The sequence below is a fragment of the Ranitomeya variabilis genome, chromosome 4 (assembly GCF_051348905.1).
Source record: "Ranitomeya variabilis isolate aRanVar5 chromosome 4, aRanVar5.hap1, whole genome shotgun sequence".
Taxonomy (NCBI): Eukaryota; Metazoa; Chordata; class Amphibia; order Anura; family Dendrobatidae; genus Ranitomeya; species Ranitomeya variabilis.
The window spans coordinates 9,695,845-9,716,105 of NC_135235.1; the positions used below are offsets into that span (position 1 = coordinate 9,695,845).

Below are 20,261 nucleotides of genomic sequence, written 5' to 3' on the forward strand. Positions count from 1 at the left end.
GATTGCTCTACTGCTGCGGGGGCCCCGAGGATCGCTCTGCTGCTGCGGGGGCCACCCCGAGGATCGCTCTGCTGCTGCGGGGGCCACCCCGAGGATTATGGATGGGAAAACACAGCCAAAATGTCACATCGTAACATTTAGATTCAACATTAAAAATCATTTCTTGATGCAATCAGCAGAGTCCCAGCGAACACAAGACCCCGCTGCCGTATCCGGGAAAGCTGGGAATGATTATGGGGGGTGTCGGCTTTCCCAGACTCCTGAATGGCAAATCAGAAGAGGGTAAAAGGCATCAGACTGATGTGACAGTATGGAAAGGGGGAGGTCAGGGGTGGTCCCAGAATGACTGGGTAGACTCGACCATGCAGGGTCTGGGAAAGCTGGGTGCAACCTCTATAGATGGCCACACTGGTTCTCATCCCGATATATCGCACTGTCGGGCCACTGAACACTTTGACGTTTACAAGACCCCGGACTGGTAAATACCATAATATTCTGCTGTCAATGATGGACGCAGCATTGACTGTGCGAGGTAATGATGGCGCCCCCCTATTGGCAGACGTTGGGGGGTCGTATTTTGTGCGCCGTCCGTTTGCCTCGTTGTCACAGGAGCCCTGTAATTCCGGCCATTCCGGCTGCACAGACTGTGGCGCGATCAGTATCATGGATGCTCGGCCGCGGCTTGTTACCCTCCCCCGACCCTGGCTCTTGGGGCGACTACGCAGCGCCCGGCAGCTTGTCTGCCTGTCGGAGAACATCCCGCAGCGCCCGTCCACCTTATTACCAGCTCAGAGATCAAACGTCTGCTTTCCATTTCATAGAGAATTACACACCAGACTGCCGGAGCCGAATGCTGTGTCGCCGGTCACCCAGCTCTCCATAGACCCTGATCGGCGCACTGCTACTTTATATCACATTTACCTCCTGTACGGCGCTGCCAGCCACGACAATGGCCGCCGCCATGTGCCTCACATCAAGGCTGCGACTCTACACAGCACAACAATCATCAGGGGAGTCAGAGAATCCTGACCCTTCACAGTAACTGCAGAGAATCCTGACCCTTCACAGTAACTGCAGAGAATCCTGACCCTTCACAGTAACTGCAGAGAATCCTGACCCTTCACAGTGACTGCAGAGAATCCTGACCCTTCACAGTAACTGCAGAGAATCCTGACCCTTCACAGTAACTGCAGAGAATCCTGACCCTTCACAGTGACTGCAGAGAATCCTGACCCTTCACAGTGACTGCAGAGAATCCTGACCCTTCACAGTGACTGCAGAGAATCCTGACCCTTCACAGTGACTGCAGAGAATCCTGACCCTTCACAGTAACTGCAGAGAATCCTGACCCTTCACAGTAACTGCAGAGAATCCTGACCCTTCACAGTAACTGCAGAGAATCCTGACCCTTCACAGTGAGTGCAGAGAATCCTGACCCTTCACAGTAACTGCAGAGAATCCTGACCCTTCACAGTAACTGCAGAGAATCCTGACCCTTCACAGTAACTGCAGAGAATCCTGACCCTTCACAGTAACTGCAGAGAATCCTGACCCTTCACAGTAACTGCAGAGAATCCTGACCCTTCACAGTAACTGCAGAGAATCCTGACCCTTCACAGTAACTGCAGAGAATCCTGACCCTTCACAGTAACTGCAGAGAATCCTGACCATTCACAGTGACTGCAGAGAATCCTGACCCTTCACAGTAACTGCAGAGAATCCTGACCCTTCACAGTAACTGCAGAGAATCCTGACCCTTCACAATAACTGCAGAGAATCCTGACCCTTCACAGTAACTGCAGAGAATCCTGACCCTTCACAGTAACTGCAGAGAATCCTGACCCTTCACAGTAACTGCAGAGAATCCTGACCCTTCACAGTGACTGCAGAGAATCCTGACCCTTCACAGTGACTGCAGAGAATCCTGACTCTTCACAGTAACTGCAGAGAATCCTGACCCTTCACAGTAACTGCAGAGAATCCTGACCCTTCACAGTAACTGCAGAGAATCCTGACCCTTCACAGTAACTGCAGAGAATCCTGACCCTTCACAGTAACTGCAGAGAATCCTGACCCTTCACAGTGACTGCAGAGAATCCTGACCCTTCACAGTAACTGCAGAGAATCCTGACCCTTCACAGTAACTGCAGAGAATCCTGACCCTTCACAATAACTGCAGAGAATCCTGACCCTTCACAGTAACTGCAGAGAATCCTGACCCTTCACAGTAACTGCAGAGAATCCTGACCCTTCACAGTAACTGCAGAGAATCCTGACCCTTCACAGTGACTGCAGAGAATCCTGACCCTTCACAGTGACTGCAGAGAATCCTGACCCTTCACAGTGACTGCAGAGAATCCTGACCCTTCACAGTGACTGCAGAGAATCCTGACCCTTCACAGTGACTGCAGAGAATCCTGACCCTTCACAGTGACTGCAGAGAATCCTGACCCTTCACAGTGACTGCAGAGAATCCTGACCCTTCACAGTGACTGCAGAGAATCCTGACCCTTCACAGTGACTGCAGAGAATCCTGACCCTTCACAGTGACTGCAGAGAATCCTGACCCTTCACAGTGACTGCAGAGAATCCTGACCCTTCACAGTGACTGCAGAGAATCCTGACCCTTCACAGTGACTGCAGAGAATCCTGACCCTTCACAGTGACTGCAGAGAATCCTGACCCTTCACAGTGACTGCAGAGAATCCTGACCCTTCACAGTGACTGCAGAGAATCCTGACCCTTCACAGTGACTGCAGAGAATCCTGACCCTTCACAGTGACTGCAGAGAATCCTGACCCTTCACAGTGACTGCAGAGAATCCTGACCCTTCACAGTGACTGCAGAGAATCCTGACCCTTCACAGTGACTGCAGAAAATCCTGACCCTTCACAGTGACTGCAGAGAATCCTGACCCTTCACAGTAACTGCAGAGAATCCTGACCCTTCACAGTAACTGCAGAGAATCCTGACCCTTCACAGTAACTGCAGAGAATCCTGACCCTTCACAGTGACTGCAGAGAATCCTGACCATTCACAGTGACTGCAGAGAATCCTGACCCTTCACAGTGACTGCAGAGAATCCTGACCCTTCACAGTGACTGCAGAGAATCCTGACCCTTCACAGTGACTGCAGAGAATCCTGACCCTTCACAGTGACTGCAGAGAATCCTGACCCTTCACAGTGACTGCAGAAAATCCTGACCCTTCACAGTGACTGCAGAGAATCCTGACCCTTCACAGTAACTGCAGAGAATCCTGACCCTTCACAGTAACTGCAGAGAATCCTGACCCTTCACAGTGACTGCAGAGAATCCTGACCCTTCACAGTGACTGCAGAGAATCCTGACCATTCACAGTGACTGCAGAGAATCCTGACCCTTCACAGTGACTGCAGAGAATCCTGACCCTTCACAGTGACTGCAGAGAATCCTGACCCTTCACAGTGACTGCAGAGAATCCTGACCCTTCACAGTGACTGCAGAAAATCCTGACCATTCACAGTAACTGCAGAGAATCCTGACCCTTCACAGTAACTGCAGAGAATCCTGACCCTTCACAGTAACTGCAGAGAATCCTGACCCTTCACAGTAACTGCAGAGAATCCTGACCCTTCACAGTAACTGCAGAGAATCCTGACCCTTCACAGTAACTGCAGAGAATCCTGACCATTCACAGTAACTGCAGAGAATCCTGACCCTTCACAGTGACTGCAGATAATCCTGACCCTTCACAGTGACTGCAGAGAATCCTGACCATTCACAGTGACTGCAGAGAATCCTGACCCTTCACAGTGACTGCAGAGAATCCTGACCCTTCACAGTGACTGCAGAGAATCCTGACCCTTCACAGTAACTGCAGAGAATCCTGACCCTTCACAGTAACTGCAGAGAATCCTGACCCTTCACAGTAACTGCAGAGAATCCTGACCATTCACAGTAACTGCAGAGAATCCTGACCCTTCACAGTAACTGCAGAGAATCCTGACCCTTCACAGTAACTGCAGAGAATCCTGACCATTCACAGTAACTGCAGAGAATCCTGACCCTTCACAGTAACTGCAGAGAATCCTGACCCTTCACAGTAACTGCAGAGAATCCTGACCCTTCACAGTAACTGCAGAGAATCCTGACCCTTCACAGTAACTGCAGAGAATCCTGACCATTCACAGTAACTGCAGAGAATCCTGACCATTCACAGTGACTGCAGAGAATCCTGACCATTCACAGTGACTGCAGAGAATCCTGACCCTTCACAGTGACTGCAGAGAATCCTGACCCTTCACAGTAACTGCAGAGAATCCTGACCCTTCACAGTAACTGCAGAGAATCCTGACCCTTCACAGTAACTGCAGAGAATCCTGACCATTCACAGTAACTGCAGAGAATCCTGACCCTTCACAGTAACTGCAGAGAATCCTGACCCTTCACAGTAACTGCAGAGAATCCTGACCATTCACAGTAACTGCAGAGAATCCTGACCCTTCACAGTAACTGCAGAGAATCCTGACCCTTCACAGTAACTGCAGAGAATCCTGACCATTCACGGTAACTGCAGAGAATCCTGACCATTCACGGTAACTGCAGAGAATCCTGACCATTCACGGTAACTGCAGAGAATCCTGACCATTCACAGTAACTGCAGAGAATCCTGACACAGCTCCAGCTGGAAGAGACTTCAGAGTACACCGCCTGTCTGTGCTCAGGAGCGGCACAACTGCTTCTGGACACTATAGGACTGCAGGTTTAAGGCTATGTGCACGTTGCGGTTTTTGCTGCGGATCTGCAGCGGATTTGACGCTGCGGATCAGCAGCAGTTTTCCATGCGGTGTACAGTACAATGTTAACCTATGGAAAACAAAAACCGCAGTGCACATGCTGCGGAAAATTCCGCGCGGAAACGCAGCGGAAAAAAAGAAGTAGCATGTCACTTCTTTCTGCGGATTCCGCAGCGGTTTTCAACCTGCACCAATAGGAAAGTTGAAAAGTTGAAAAGTTGAAAACCCGCAGAGGAATCCGCAGAAGAAACCGCATGAAAATCCGCAGTGAAAACCGCAACGTGTGCACATACCCTAAAGGGCCTGTGCACACGATGCAGATTTAGTGGAGAATTAGAGCAGATCTGCAGCGGATTTATCTGCTGCAGAAACGCTGCAGATCTGCACTGTGATTTAGGCTAAGTGCACACGTTGCAGAATTGCCGCGGAAATTTCCGCGGCAATTCTGAAGCTCCTGTTGTGAGTATATCGCATGCGGAATTGGCATGCATATTCCCGCAGAAAACTAGCGTTTCGCAAGCATAATTAGCTTGCAGAATGCTTGCGTTTTCCAAGCGATCTGTAGCATCGCTTGGAAAACAGATTGACAGGTTGGTCACACTTGTCAAACATAGTGTTTGACAAGTGTGACCAACTTTTTACTATTGATGCCGCTTATGCAGCATCTATAGTAAAAGATAGAATGTTAAAAATAATAAAAAAAATAAAAAACATGGTTATACTCACCTGCAGACAGCCGATCTCCTCAGCGGCTTCCGTTCCTATAGATGATGTGTGTGCAGGACCTTCGATGACGTCGCGGTCACGTGACCGCGACGTCATCGTGGTTATGTGACCGCGACGTCATCGCAGGTCCTTCACACACACCATCTATAGGAACGGAAGCGGCAGCATGCACCGCTGAGGCGGGAAGACTCCGGGGGCCATCGAAGGTGAGTATATGACTATTTTTTATTTTAATTCTTTTTTTTTTTACCAATTATATGGTGCCCAGTCCGTGGAGGACTGTGGAGCACGGTTTTCTGCAGCAGAAACGCTGCAGAACTGCACTGTGATTTAGGCTATGTGCACACGTTGCGGATTCGGCTCTCCTGGCAGAAAACGCACCTGCGGTTTTTTGTGCAGTTCCGCAGCATTTTTTTGTGTGTTTTTGCTGCGGTTTTCTTGCGGATTTGCTGCGGTTTTTACCCCTGCGGTTTTCTATAATGGAATGGGTACAAAAACGCTGCAGATTCACAAAAAAGAATTGACATGCTATTTCTTAAAAACCGCAGCGTTTCTGCAGCGGATTTTCCGCAAAGTGTGCACAGCATTTTTTTTTCCATTGATTTACATTGAACTGTAAATCAATTGCAGATCTGCAGCGTTTCTGCACCTCAAAAAACGCTGCGGATCCGCAGCAAATCCACAACGTGTGCACATACCCTTAGAGCTTGCACTCCTCAGCATCGATAAAATCGCTCCGATGTTGTTCCTGAACAGTCGGACGAGCATCATGTTAGTGTAGGACATCCGTATGCAATCAGCTTTTACATATAGTTCTCTGTCATTTCAAGACAGAGACTGAAGCCAGAGACAGAGGCCAAGGACAGAGACCGAAGACAGAGGCCGAAGCCAGAGACAGAGGCCGAAGACAGAGACGGAGGCCAGAGACAGAGACCGAACCCAGAGGCCGAAGCCAGAGACACAGGCCAAAGATAGAGACCAAAGCCAGAGGCCAAAGCCAGAGACAGAGGCCAAAGACAGAGACTGAGGCCAAGGACAGAGACCGAAGACAGAGGCCGAAGCCAGAGACAGAGGCCGAAGACAGAGACGGAGGCCAGAGACAGAGACCGAACCCAGAGGCCGAAGCCAGAGACAGAGGCCAAAGACAGAGACTGAGGCCAAAGACAGAGACCGAAGCCAGAGGCCAAAGCCAAAGACAGAGGCCGAAGACAGAGACAGAGGCCAAAGACAGAGACCGAGGACAGAGACCGAGGACAGAGACCGAGGACAGAGACCGAAGACAGAGGCCGGAGACATAGGCCGAAGCCAGAGACAGAGATCAAAGACAGAGACCGAGGCCAAAGACCGAAGACAGAGGCCGGAGACAGAGGCCAAAGACAGAGACCGAGGCCAAAGACAGAGACTGAAGACAGAGGTCGGAGACAAAGGCCGAAGACAGAGACCAGAGACAGAGGCCGGAGACAGAGACCAAGGCCACAGACAGAGGCCGAAGACAGAGGCCAGGGACAGAGGCCGAAGACAGAGAGAGAGACCAGAGACAGAGGCCGGAGACAGAGACCGAGGCCAGAGACAGAGACTGAAGACAGAGGTCGGAGACAAAGGCCGAAGACAGAGACCAGAGACAGAGACCGGAGACAGAGACCAAGGCCACAGACAGAGGCCGAAGACAGAGGCCAGGGACAGAGGCCGAAGACAGAGAGAGAGACCAGAGACAGAGGCCGGAGACAGAGACCAAGGCCAGAGACAGAAGACAGAGACCAGAGAGATAATAGCTACCGTAGATATCCCCCAGAAACTCACCCCTGGGTTTGATGTCAGCTGACAATACAAAGCTGTCATCAACCCCACAACTATTACTCCACTTGCCACGGCACCACGGCAAGTGAAGAGGCAATTGGAAGGAGGCTAAGAGCCAGATTTGGTAAATATAATGGATGCGCCATTTCTGGGGCAGCTGAGGGCTGATGTCCTTAGTCCTAGGCTATTAATATCAGCCCGCAGCAGTCTGACTAGCCTTTGCTGGTTATTAATAATGGGGGGGATTTTTTTTTCAGTGGGTGGGGGGTAACCCCTCTTTCATAACCAGTAAAGGCTTGTTAGACAGCTGTGTGCTGATATTAATAGCCTAGGAAGCTCCATGTTTATTACCCCCTTCCCAGACTATAAACAGCAGCCTCCAGCTGTCCGCTTTCCTTTAGCTGGTTAAGAAAAATATGGGTTCACACTGTGGATTTACTGTACTCGGCTGAGGAAATGTCGGGTTTCTGCTGAGATGGGTGCGTAAAAATTGCACGGCGTACGCATGGTCAGTGTGCCATGAGATTTTTTTGTCGCACCCATTGCTTTCCATTGGTGAGTCTCTGACGATATACGCAGCCACTCGCAGCATGCCATGACTTTTTCTCAGTCTGATCCGAGCTGAGAAAAAATTGCAGATGAACACAAAATCATTCAATAACAGTAGTCAGAGTGCAATACGAGTATTTATCGGTTTGTGCGCGTCCGTCTTAAACGCAGATGAGTATGAGCCCTAATTCTCAGTTGTCTCTGAGCTGGTGGGTGAGGACAAGCTGCTACAATGTCCATACACAGAACACACACATGACGGGTTCCTGCTGTTCTGTGTGTATAGGATTTGTTCATAAGCAGCAGCATGGAGGACATTTTACAGCAGTATTGAGTGGTGTAGCTGTGAATACAGCAGTAGGGTGAGAAACAGTGAAAATCAGCAGCACTGAAGACATTGCACAGCGGTACTGAGCAGTATAGCTCTGAATTTAACATTGGGGTAAGATAAAACACTTACTAGAAGCAACAAAGTAAACCTTGCATAGCAGTACAGAGCAGTGTAGAAATGAATACAACAGTAAGTGAGAAACAATTACTGGAAATCAGCAGCACTGAGCAGTACAGCAGTGAATCCGGCACTGGAGTGATGCAAGAAACGTATAAGAAAGTACCAGTAGTCTGGAGGACGTTAAATAGTAGTACTGAGCTTTGTAGCTGTGAGAGAAACACTTATTGGAATACAGAAGCATGGAGCACATTATACAGCTGTACTGAGCAGTGTAGCTGTGAATTCATCACTGGGAAAATATAAAACACTTGACAGAATCAGCAGCATGGATGACATTATACCGCACTGGGGTGAGCATTTTCTTTATGACTTTTCCCATGTGAAATATTGACAGTAGCATCAATCCAAACTACAGATAAAACACAGCAACATTCTATCAGGGATTGTATCAGGGATTCTCCACACAATCCACAGTCCGGGGGGCGCAGCACAGTCTAACCATATAGGATGTCATGGTGAAATTCCACAGGTGACAGGCAACAGGGCCAGGATTTAGCAGACATACCTCTCTCCGCCGGGACGCCCAACATGTCTGCTTAACCTTCCAAACCACGGCGGCCACCAGGAGGAGCGACAGGAAGCAGCTGCAGGGGAGAAATCAGAGGCAGACCATCAGTGTGGGTATAAGGCCGGCGTCACACTGGCGAGTTTTACGGACGTAAGAGCGCAGAAACTACGTCCGTAAAACTCGCATAACATACGGCACAATTATTCTCAATGGGGCTGCTCCTATCAGCCGTATATTACGGATCCGTAATATACGGCTTTCTACGGCCGTACAAAATCGCAGCATGCTGCGTTTGTCAGCGTACTGCGCAAAAAAATCGCCAATGAAAGTCTATGGGGGCGTGAAAAATACGGATTCCACACGGACCAGCAGTGTGACTTGCGAGAAATACGCAGCGGTGTTAGTGAAAAGTCGGTAATTCAATTGCCGGCTTTTCATTTCTCCTGCACAAACCCGACAGGATATGAGACATGATTACATACAGTAAACCATCTCATATCCCCTTTTTTTTTGCATATTCCACATTACTAATGTTAGTAGTGTGTATGTGCAAAATTTCAGCGCTGTAGCTGCTGAAATAAAGGGTTAAATGGCGGAAAAAATTGGCGTGGGCTCCCGCGCAATTTTCTCCGCCAGAGTGGTAAAGCCAGTGACTGAGGGCAGATATTAATAGCCAGGAGAGGGTCCATGGTTATTGGCCCCCCCGTGGCTAAAAACATCTGCCCCCAGCCACCCCAGAAAAGGCACATCTGGAAGATGCGCCTATTCTGGCACTTGGCCACTCTCTTCCCACTCCCTGTAGCGGTGGGATATGGGGTAATGAAGGGTTAATGCCACCTTGCTATTGGAAGGTGACATTAAGCCAGATTAATAATGGAGAGGCGTCAATTATGTCACCTATCCATTATTAATCCAATTGTATGAAAGGGTTAAAAAACACACACACACGATTAAAAAGGATTTTAATGAAATAAACACAGCGGTTGTTGTAATAATTTATTGTTCTCGCAATCCATTTCCAGGCCCTCGCTTGGCAAAATAATAAACACACAAGATACATACCTTCTGATGTCAGATCACGTCCCACGAAGTAATCCATCTGAAGGGGTTAACTAATATTACAGGCAGAGCTGCGATAAACCACTCGCTCGTGCCTGTAATCCCCGGGTGCTGAAAGGAAAGCAGTGATCTATACTTACATTCAGTTGCGGTGATGCGCCCCTGCTGGATGTTCTCATGAACTGCAGCCTGGGAACTTTTTCCCACGCTACAGGTCATATGAGGACATCCACCAGGGGGCGCATCACCGCGAATGAATGAAATGTAGGTCAATGACATATATATATATATACTGTATATATGTTTTCTTGAACATTTGAGCACATAAATCCATTAGATGTCGGTTTTGCAAGCCTGCGCGAAAATCTCGCAGTACGGATGCCATACGGATTACATACGGAGGATGCCATGCGCAAAATACGCTGACACACCCTGACTACGGATCACTATTTTGGGAACATTTCACCGTATTTCGGCCGTATTACGGCCGTAAAATACGGACCGTATTGTCTTACGCCGAGTGTGACGCCGGCCTTATAGTGAGTGAGGCCCCATGGAGGAGAACCCCCACACATGGAGAAGAAGCCCCCACACATGGAGGAGAAGCCCCCACACATGGAGGAGAAGCCCCCAAACATGGAGGAGAAGCCCCCACACATGGAGAAGCCCCCAAACATGGAGGAGAAGCCCCCGCACATGGAGAAGCCCCCACACATGGAGGAGAAGCCCCCGCATGTGGAGAAGCCCCCACACATGGAGAAGCCCCCACACATGGAGGAGAAGCCCCCACACGGAGGAGAAGCCCCCACACATGGAGGAGAACCCCCACACATGGAGAAGAAGCCCCCACACATGGAGGAGAAGCCCCCACACATGGAGGAGAAGCCCCCAAACATGGAGGAGAAGCCCCCACACATGGAGAAGCCCCCAGACATGGAGGAGAAGCCCCCGCACATGGAGAAGCCCCCGCATGTGGAGAAGCCCCCACACATGGAGGAGAAGCCCCCACACATGGAGGAGAAGCCCCCACACATGGAGAAGCCCCGACACATGGAGGAGAAGCCCCCGCACATGGAGGAGAAGCCCCCAAACATGGAGAAGCCCCCACACATGGAGAAGCCCCCAAACATGGAGGAGAAGCCCCCGCACATGGAGAAGAGAAGCCCCCACACATGGAGAAGCCCCCGCACATGGAGAAGCCCCCACACATGGAGGAGAAGCCCCCGCACATGGAGAAGCCCCCACACATGGAGGAGAAGCCCACGCACATGGAGAAGCCCCCGCACATGGAGGACAAGCCCCCCGCACATGGAGAAGCTCCCACACATGGAGAAGCCCTCACACATGGAGGAGAACCCCCACACATGGAGGACAAGCCCCCACACATGGAGGAGAAGCCCCCACACATGGAGAAGAAGCCCCCACACATGGAGAAGCACCCAGCACATGGAGAAGCCCCCACACATGGAGGACAAGCCCCCACACATGGAGAAGCCCCCGCACATGGAGAAGCCCCCACACATGGAGGAGAAGCCCCCACACATGGAGGAGAAGCCCCCGCACATGGAGGACAAGCCCCCGCACATGGAGAAGCCCCCGCACATGGAGAAGCCCCCGCACATGGAGAAGCCCCCACACATGGAGAAGCCCACGCACATGGAGAAGCCCCCGCACATGGAGAAGCCCCCGCACATGGAGAAGCCCCCACACATGGAGAAGCCCCCACACATGGAGAAGCCCCCACACATGGAGGAGAAGCCCCCACACATGGAGAAGCCCCCACACATGGAGAAGCCCCCGCACATGGAGAAGCCCCCGCACATGGAGAAGCCCCCACACATGGAGAAGCCCCCACACATGGAGGACAAGCCCCCACACATGGAGAAGCTCCCACACATGGAGGAGAAGCCCCCACACATGGAGGACAAGCCCCCAGACATGGAGAAGCCCCCACACATGGAGAAGCCCCCACACATGGAGAAGCCCCCACACATGGAGGAGAAGCCCCCACACATGGAGGAGAAGCCCCCAGACATGGAGGAGAAGCCCCCAGACATGGAGAAGCCCCCACACATGGAGAAGCCCCCGCACATGGAGAAGCCCCCACACATGGAGAAGCCCCCACACATGGAGAAGCCCCCACACATGGAGGACAAGCCCCCACACATGGAGAAGCCCCCACACATGGAGGACAAGCCCCCGCACATGGAGAAACCCCCACACATGGAGGAGAAGCCCCGCACATGGAGAAGCCCCCAAACATGGAGGAGAAGCCCCCGCACATGGATGATCTCAGGAGGCTTTTCTGTTGGCAGACACAGGACTGATGGCAGCGCTCACCTTTTTCTTTTTTTCACCAGAGCACAGGGATCGGACTACAGAGGACAAGAACAACTTCTCCCATCAACCAGAACAATGTGGTGATGATGCTTTACCCCCCATGATGGAGACCATGATACACGGTAAAAGTGATAACTAAGTGGCTCGGGAACAAAACAATTACATTCTGGGTCCAGGAGACTCCCAGATCTCATCCCATCGAGAAGCTGCAGTCAATCGAGAAGAAGTGCCAAAACCCAGAACTTGGGATGAGACAAGAACAGGCGGCCATCAGTCATGATCTGCACAGAAGCCAATATTCAGCTGGCGGGGGAAGGGCAGAAGTGCGGTGAAGAAGGGGCAGAAGTGCGGAGAAGAAGGGGCAGAAGTGCGGAGAAGAAGGGGCAGAAGTGCGGAGAAGAAGGGGCAGAAGTGTGGAGAAGAAAAGGCAGAAGTGCGGAGAAGAAAAGGCAGAAGTGTGGAGAAGAAGGGGCAGGAGTGCGAAGAAGAAGGGGCAGAAGTGCGAAGAAGAAGGGGCAGAAGAGTGGAGAAGAAGGGGCAGGAGTGCAGAGAAAAAGGGGCAGAAGTGCAGAGAAGAAGGGGCAGAAATGCAGAGAAGAAGGGGCAGAAGAGCGGAGAAAAAGGGGCAGAAGTGCAGAGAAGAAGGGGCAGAAATGCAGAGAAGAAGGGGCAGAAGTGCGAAAAAGAAGGGGCAGAAGTGCAGAGAAGAAGGCGCAGGAGTGCGGAGAAAAAGGGGCAGAAGTGCAGAGAAGAAGGGGCAGAAGTGCGAAGTAAAAGAGGCAGAAGAGCGGAGAAAAAGGGGCAGGAGTGCGGCGAAAAAGGGGCAGAAGTGCAGAGAAGAAGGGGCAGAAGTGCGAAGAAGAAGGGGAGGAAGAGCGGAGAAAAAGGGGCAGAAGTGCAGAGAAGAAGGGGCAGAAATGCAGAGAAGAAGGGGCAGAAGTGCGAAAAAGAAGGGGCAGAAGTGCAGAGAAGAAGGCGCAGGAGTGCGGAGAAAAAGGGGCAGAAGTGCAGAGAAGAAGGGGCAGGAGTGCGGAGAAAAAGGGGCAGAAGTGCAGAGAAGAAGGGGCAGAAATGCAGAGAAGAAGGGGCAGAAGTGCGAAAAAGAAGGGGCAGAAGTGCAGAGAAGAAGGCGCAGGAGTGCGGAGAAAAAGGGGCAGAAGTGCAGAGAAGAAGGGGCAGAAGTGCGAAGTAAAAGGGGCAGAAGAGCGGAGAAAAAGGGGCAGGAGTGCGGCGAAAAAGGGGCAGAAGTGCAGAGAAGAAGGGGCAGAAGTGCGAAGAAGAAGGGGAGGAAGAGCGGAGAAAAAGGGGCAGAAGTGCAGAGAAGAAGGGGCAGAAATGCAGAGAAGAAGGGGCAGAAATGCAGAGAAGAAGGGGCAGAAGTGCGAAAAAGAAGGGGCAGAAGTGCAGAGAAGAAGGCGCAGGAGTGCGGAGAAAAAGGGGCAGAAGTGCAGAGAAGAAGGGGCAGGAGTGCGGAGAAAAAGGGGCAGAAGTGCAGAGAAGAAGGGGCAGAAATGCAGAGAAGAAGGGGCAGAAGTGCGAAAAAGAAGGGGCAGAAGTGCAGAGAAGAAGGCGCAGGAGTGCGGAGAAAAAGGGGCAGAAGTGCAGAGAAGAAGGGGCAGAAGTGCGAAGTAAAAGGGGCAGAAGAGCGGAGAAAAAGGGGCAGGAGTGCGGCGAAAAAGGGGCAGAAGTGCAGAGAAGAAGGGGCAGAAGTGCGAAGAAGAAGGGGAGGAAGAGCGGAGAAAAAGGGGCAGAAGTGCAGAGAAGAAGGGGCAGAAATGCAGAGAAGAAGGGGCAGAAGTGCGAAAAAGAAGGGGCAGAAGTGCAGAGAAGAAGGCGCAGGAGTGCGGAGAAAAAGGGGCAGAAGTGCAGAGAAGAAGGGGCAGGAGTGCGGAGAAAAAGGGGCAGAAGTGCAGAGAAGAAGGGGCAGGAGTGCAGAGAAAAAGGGTCAGAAATGCGAAGAAAAAGGGGCAGAAGAGCGGAGAAAAAGGGTCAGAAGTGCAGAGAAGAAGGGGCAGAAGTGTGAAGAAGAAGGGGAGGAAGAGCGGAGAAAAAGGGGCAGGAGTGCGGGGAAGAACAGGCAGTGCTGGGAATATTGAGGTGTCACAGAAACTTCATGGATTTGTCAATAAAATGTAACAACGTACAGAATGTTTATAATTGTCCGCCAGTAACCATAGAAACAGCAACTAAAAGAGCAAAAACACTGAAGCCAGGACTGTACAGATTATGTTGGATGATATTGTGCATTCCTGGTTAAATCTGGTTAACTTTCTATTCTCCAGACCCCATGTTCACAGGAGTCAGCAGAACATGCAGAAGCAGTCTCAATAGCAGAGCAAGGTATGGCTGCTTTCACACTAGCGTCGCAGTGCGTTGGGCCGACGCAGTGAATCGGGCAGACGTACTGACGCAGGCTATGAAAGAAAAGCTCAACGGGGGCAGCGGAAGCAGTCTTAGGACGCTTCCACTGCCCCATTGTAAGGTCCGGGGAGGAGGGGGCGGAGTTTCGGCCGCGCATGCGGGGTCGAAAATGGCGGACTAGACGCACAAAAAAACGTTACATGTGCCGGCGGTCCGCCAAAACACGACGCAACCGTCGCATGACGGTTGCGACGTGTGGCCATACGTCGCAATGCGTCGGTAATGTAAGTCTATGGGGAAAAAACGCATCCTGCAGGCAACTTTGCAGGATGCGTTTTTTCTCCTAAACGACGCATTGCGACGTCCGCCGAAAAACGCTAGTGTGAAAGTAGCCTAAGGCTGGGTTCACATTGCGTTAATAGCAGCCCGTTCAGCACATACACTAACGGGCTGCTGTGAACGCAAGTGCCAACGTTCCATCGCGCTAGCAGTGACGGACCCGGAAACGCTGCAGCCCGCGTCTCGGGTCCGTCACTCAATGACGGCACATCGCTAGCGCACGCCCATTGTGGTCATGCGCTAGCGATGCGTCCGACATTGCATTCAATGGCGGCGTTAACGGACTACGTTACACCATGTTATGCCACGGTGTAACGTAGTCCGTTTAACGGAGTCACTGAACGCAATGTGAACCCAGCCTAAGCCACTTCAAGACCCCTCTTATCCTCCCCCTCAAACTCCTCTAGGGGTCCTCTCTTCCAGGACTCCATCTGTACCCTGTTCTCCAGGACACTGCCATCCTCTAACCCTCTTCTAGGACCCATATGTCCTCCTCTCTCCAGAATTCTCTGCCCTCTCCTCCCTCCAGACTCCTCTATCCTCCTCCCCTCATCCATGACAACTCTATCCTTCTCCTCCCTCTAGAACTCTTCTATCCTTCTTCTCGCCTCCTCCAGGAGTCCTTTATCCTCCTCCCTCCAAGACTCCTCTATCCTCATCCCCTCATCCATGACTATGCTATCCTCCTCCTCCCTCTAGGACTCCTCAATCCTCCTCCCTCTAGGACTACTCTATCCTCCTCCAGGACTCTCCTAACCTTCTCCTCCCTCCAGGACTCCCCAATCCTCCTCCCTCCAGGACTCCCCAATCCTCCTCCCTCCAGGACTCCCCAATCCTCCTCCCTCCAGGACTCCTCTCCTCACCCATGTGTTGTGAATTTACTTTTTGCTCCCTCTAGTGGTTACTAGTTTTTTGACTCTGGTTTTTCTGTCATTCCTTTTATCCGCACCTGGGTCGTTAGTTAGGGGTGTTGCTATATAAGCTCCCTGGACCTTCAGTTCAATGCCTGGCAACGTAGTTATCAGAGCTAGTCTGCTGTGCTCTTGTCTACTGATCCTGGTTCCAGTTATATCAGCTAAGTCCGCTTTTTGCTTTTTGCTATTTTGTTTTGGTTTTGTATTTTTGTCCAGCTTGTTCCAAATCTATATCCTGACCTTTGCTGGAAGCTCTAGGGGGCTGGTATTCTCCCCCCGGACCGTTAGACGGTTCGGGGGTTCTTGAATTTCCAGTGTGGATTTTGATAGGGTTTTTGTTGACCATATAAGTTACCTTTCTTTATTCTGCTATCAGTAAGCGGGCCTCTCTGTGCTAAACCTGGTTCATTTCTGTGTTTGTCATTTCCTCTTACCTCACCGTTATTATTTGTGGGGGGCTTCTATCCAGCTTTGGGGTCCCCTTCTCTGGAGGCAAGAAAGGTCTTTGTTTTCCTCTACTAGGGGTAGCTAGATTCTCCGGCTGGCGCGTGTCATCTAGAATCAACGTAGGAATGATCCCCGGCTACTTCTAGTGTTGGCGTTAGGAGTAGATATATGGTCAACCCAGTTACCACTGCCCTATGAGCTGGATTTTTGTATTCTGCAGACTTCCACGTTCCTCTGAGACCCTCGCCATTGGGGTCATAACAGTTTGTCAGGCCAGTATTAAATGTTTAATGCATTGCAGAAGAGGGATTATAAGAAAGAAGATTCTGAGTTTTTTTTTTTCTTCTTCCCCTTTACCTCAGAGTGGCTATGCTTGCTGCAGACATGAATGTCCAGACCTTGATTACAAGTGTGGACCAGCTGGCTACTCGTGTGCAGGGCATACAAGACTATGTTATCAGAAATCCTAGGTCAGAACCTAAAATACCGATTCCTGAACTGTTTTCCGGAGACAGGTTTAAGTTTAGGAATTTTGTGAATAATTGTAAATTGTTTTTGTCCCTGAGACCCTGTTCATCAGGAGATTCTGCTCAGCAAGTAAAAATAGTTATTTCGTTCTTACGGGGTGACCCTCAGGATTGGGCTTTTTCGCTGGCGCCAGGAGATCCGGCATTGGCTGATATTGATGCGTTTTTTCTGGCGCTCGGTTTACTTTATGAGGAACCCAATCTTGAGATTCAGGCAGAAAAGGCCTTGCTGGCTATGTCTCAGGGGCAGGACGAGGCTGAAGTGTACTGCCAAAAATTTCGGAAATGGTCCGTGCTGACACATTGGAACGAGTGTGCACTGGCCGCTAATTTTAGAAATGGCCTATCTGAAGCCATTAAGAATGTTATGGTGGGTTTTCCCATTCCCACAGGTCTGAATGATACTATGGCACTGGCTATTCAAATTGACCGGCGGTTGCGGGAGCGCAAAACCGCAAATTCCCTCATGGTGTTGTCTGAACAGACACCTAATTCGGTGCAATGTGATAGAAAAACCGCAAATTCCCTCATGGTGTTGTCTGAACAGACACCTAATTCGGTGCTATGTGATAGAAAAACCGCAAATTCCCTCATGGTGTTGTCTGAACAGACACCTAATTCGGTGCTATGTGATAGAAAAACCGCAAATTCCCTCATGGTGTTGTCTGAACAGACACCTGATTTAATGCAATGTGATAGAATCCTGACTAGAAATGAGCGGAAAATTCATAGACGCCGGAATGGCTTGTGCTACTACTGTGGTGATTCTACACATGTTATCTCAGCATGCTCTAAACGTATAGCTAAGGTTGTTAGTCCTGTCACCGTTGGTAATTTGCAACCTAAATTTATTCTGTCTGTAACTTTGATTTGCTCACTGTCATCTTATCCTGTCATGGCGTTTGTAGATTCAGGTGCTGCCCTGAGTCTCATGGATCTCTCATTTGCTAAGCGCTGTGGTTTTATTCTTGAACCATTAGAAAATCCTATTCCTCTTAGGGGTATTGATGCTACGCCATTGGCAGCAAATAAACCGCAGTATTGGACACAGGTTACCATGTGCATGACTCCTGAACACCGCGAGGTGATACGTTTCCTGGTTTTACATAAAATGCATGATTTGGTCGTTTTGGGGCTGCCATGGTTACAGACCCATAATCCAGTCCTGGACTGGAAGGCTATGTCAGTCTCAAGTTGGGGCTGTCGTGGTATTCATGAGGATTCCCTGCCTGTGTCTATTGCTTCTTCTACGCCTTCGGAAGTTCCGGAGTATTTGTCTGATTATCAGGATGTCTTCAGTGAGTCTGAGTCCAGTGCACTGCCTCCTCATAGGAACTGTGACTGTGCTATAGATTTGATCCCAGGCAGCAAATTTCCTAAGGGAAGACTGTTTAATCTGTCGATACCTGAACATACCGCTATGCGTTCATATATCAAGGAGTCTCTGGAGAAAGGACATATTCGTCCGTCTTCTTCCCCTCTTGGTGCGGGATTCTTTTTTGTGGCAAAAAAGGACGGATCTTTGAGACCTTGTATTGATTATCGGCTTTTAAATAAGATCACTGTCAAATTTCAGTATCCTTTACCGCTGTTGTCTGACTTGTTTGCCCGGATTAAAGGTGCCAAGTGGTTCACCAAGATAGACCTTCGTGGTGCGTACAACCTTGTGCGCATTAAGCAAGGTGATGAATGGAAAACCGCATTCAATACGCCCGAAGGTCATTTTGAGTACTTGGTGATGCCTTTTGGGCTCTCCAATGCGCCTTCAGTTTTTCAGTCCTTTATGCATGACATTTTCCGGAAGTATCTGGATAAATTTTTGATTGTTTATCTGGATGATATTTTGGTTTTTTCTGATAATTGGGATTCGCATGTGGAGCAGGTCAGGTTGGTCTTTAAAATTTTGCGTGAAAATTCTTTGTTTGTCAAGGGCTCTAAGTGTCTCTTTGGTGTACAGAAGGTTCCCTTTTTGGGGTTCATTTTTTCCCCTTCTGCTGTGGAGATGGACCCAGTCAAGGTCCGAGCTATTCTTGATTGGACTCAGCCCTCGTCAGTTAAGAGTCTACAGAAGTTCTTGGGTTTCGCTAACTTCTACCGTCGTTTTATCGCTAATTTTTCTAGCATTGTGAAACCTTTGACGGATATGACCAAGAAGGGCTCCGATGTAGCTAACTGGGCTCCTGCTGCCGTGGAGGCTTTCCAGGAGTTGAAACGCCGGTTTACTTCGGCGCCTGTTTTGTGCCAGCCTGACGTCTCACTTCCCTTTCAGGTTGAGGTGGATGCTTCGGAGATTGGGGCAGGGGCCGTTTTGTCGCAGAGAGGCCCTGGTTGCTCTGTTATGAAACCTTGTGCCTTTTTCTCTAGGAAGTTTTCGCCTGCCGAGCGAAATTATGATGTGGGCAATCGGGAGTTGTTGGCCATGAAATGGGCATTTGAGGAGTGGCGTCATTGGCTCGAGGGTGCTAAGCATCGTGTGGTGGTCTTGACTGATCACAAAAATCTGATGTATCTCGAGTCTGCTAAACGCCTTAATCCGAGACAGGCCCGCTGGTCATTGTTTTTCTCCCGCTTTGATTTTGTTGTCTCGTATTTACCAGGTTCAAAGAATGTGAAGGCCGATGCTCTTTCTAGGAGCTTTGTGCCTGATGCTCCTGGAGTCGCTGATCCTGTTGGTATTCTTAAAGATGGAGTTATCTTGTCAGCTATTTCTCCGGATCTGCGACGTGTGTTGCAGAGATTTCAGGCTGATAGGCCTGAGTCTTGTCCACCTGACAGACTGTTTGTCCCGGATAAGTGGACCAGCAGAGTCATTTCCGAGGTTCATTCCTCGGTGTTGGCAGGTCACCCGGGAATTTTTGGCACCAGAGATCTGGTGGCCAGGTCCTTTTGGTGGCCTTCCTTGTCAAGGGATGTGCGGTCATTTGTGCAGTCCTGTGGGACTTGTGCTCGAGCTAAGCCTTGCTGTTCTCGTGCCAGCGGTTTGCTCTTGCCCTTGCCTGTCCCGAAGAGACCTTGGACACATATCTCCATGGATTTCATTTCTGATCTTCCGCTATCCCAGGGCATGTCCGTTATCTGGGTGATATGTGATCGCTTCTCAAAGATGGTCCATTTGGTTCCTTTGCCTAAGCTGCCTTCCTCTTCCGATCTGGTTCCTGTGTTTTTCCAGAACGTGGTTCGTTTGCACGGCATCCCTGAGAATATTGTGTCAGACAGAGGATCCCAGTTCGTTTCCAGATTCTGGCGATCCTTTTGTAGTAGGATGGGCATTGATTTGTCGTTTTCGTCTGCTTTCCATCCTCAGACTAATGGACAGACGGAGCGAACCAATCAGACTTTGGAGGCTTATTTGAGGTGTTTTGTCTCTGCTGATCAGGACGATTGGGTGACATTCTGCAACTCTGGT

General features: G+C 50.3%; 1 protein-coding gene across 2 annotated transcripts in view; it reads right to left on the minus strand.

Moving 5' to 3' along the window:
- ATRNL1 (attractin like 1) overlaps nt 1–20,261 on the minus strand; it is a 767,569-nt gene that overhangs the window by 223,302 nt on the left and 524,006 nt on the right. For both annotated transcript variants that reach the window (XR_013214392.1, XM_077257919.1), the window contains exon 26: nt 8,866–8,944. Coding sequence is in view for 1 of the 2 variants with exons in the window: in XM_077257919.1 (XP_077114034.1) it covers nt 8,866–8,944 (79 nt within the window). In the remaining variant the exon portion in view is untranslated. The remainder of the gene's footprint in view (nt 1–8,865; nt 8,945–20,261) is intronic.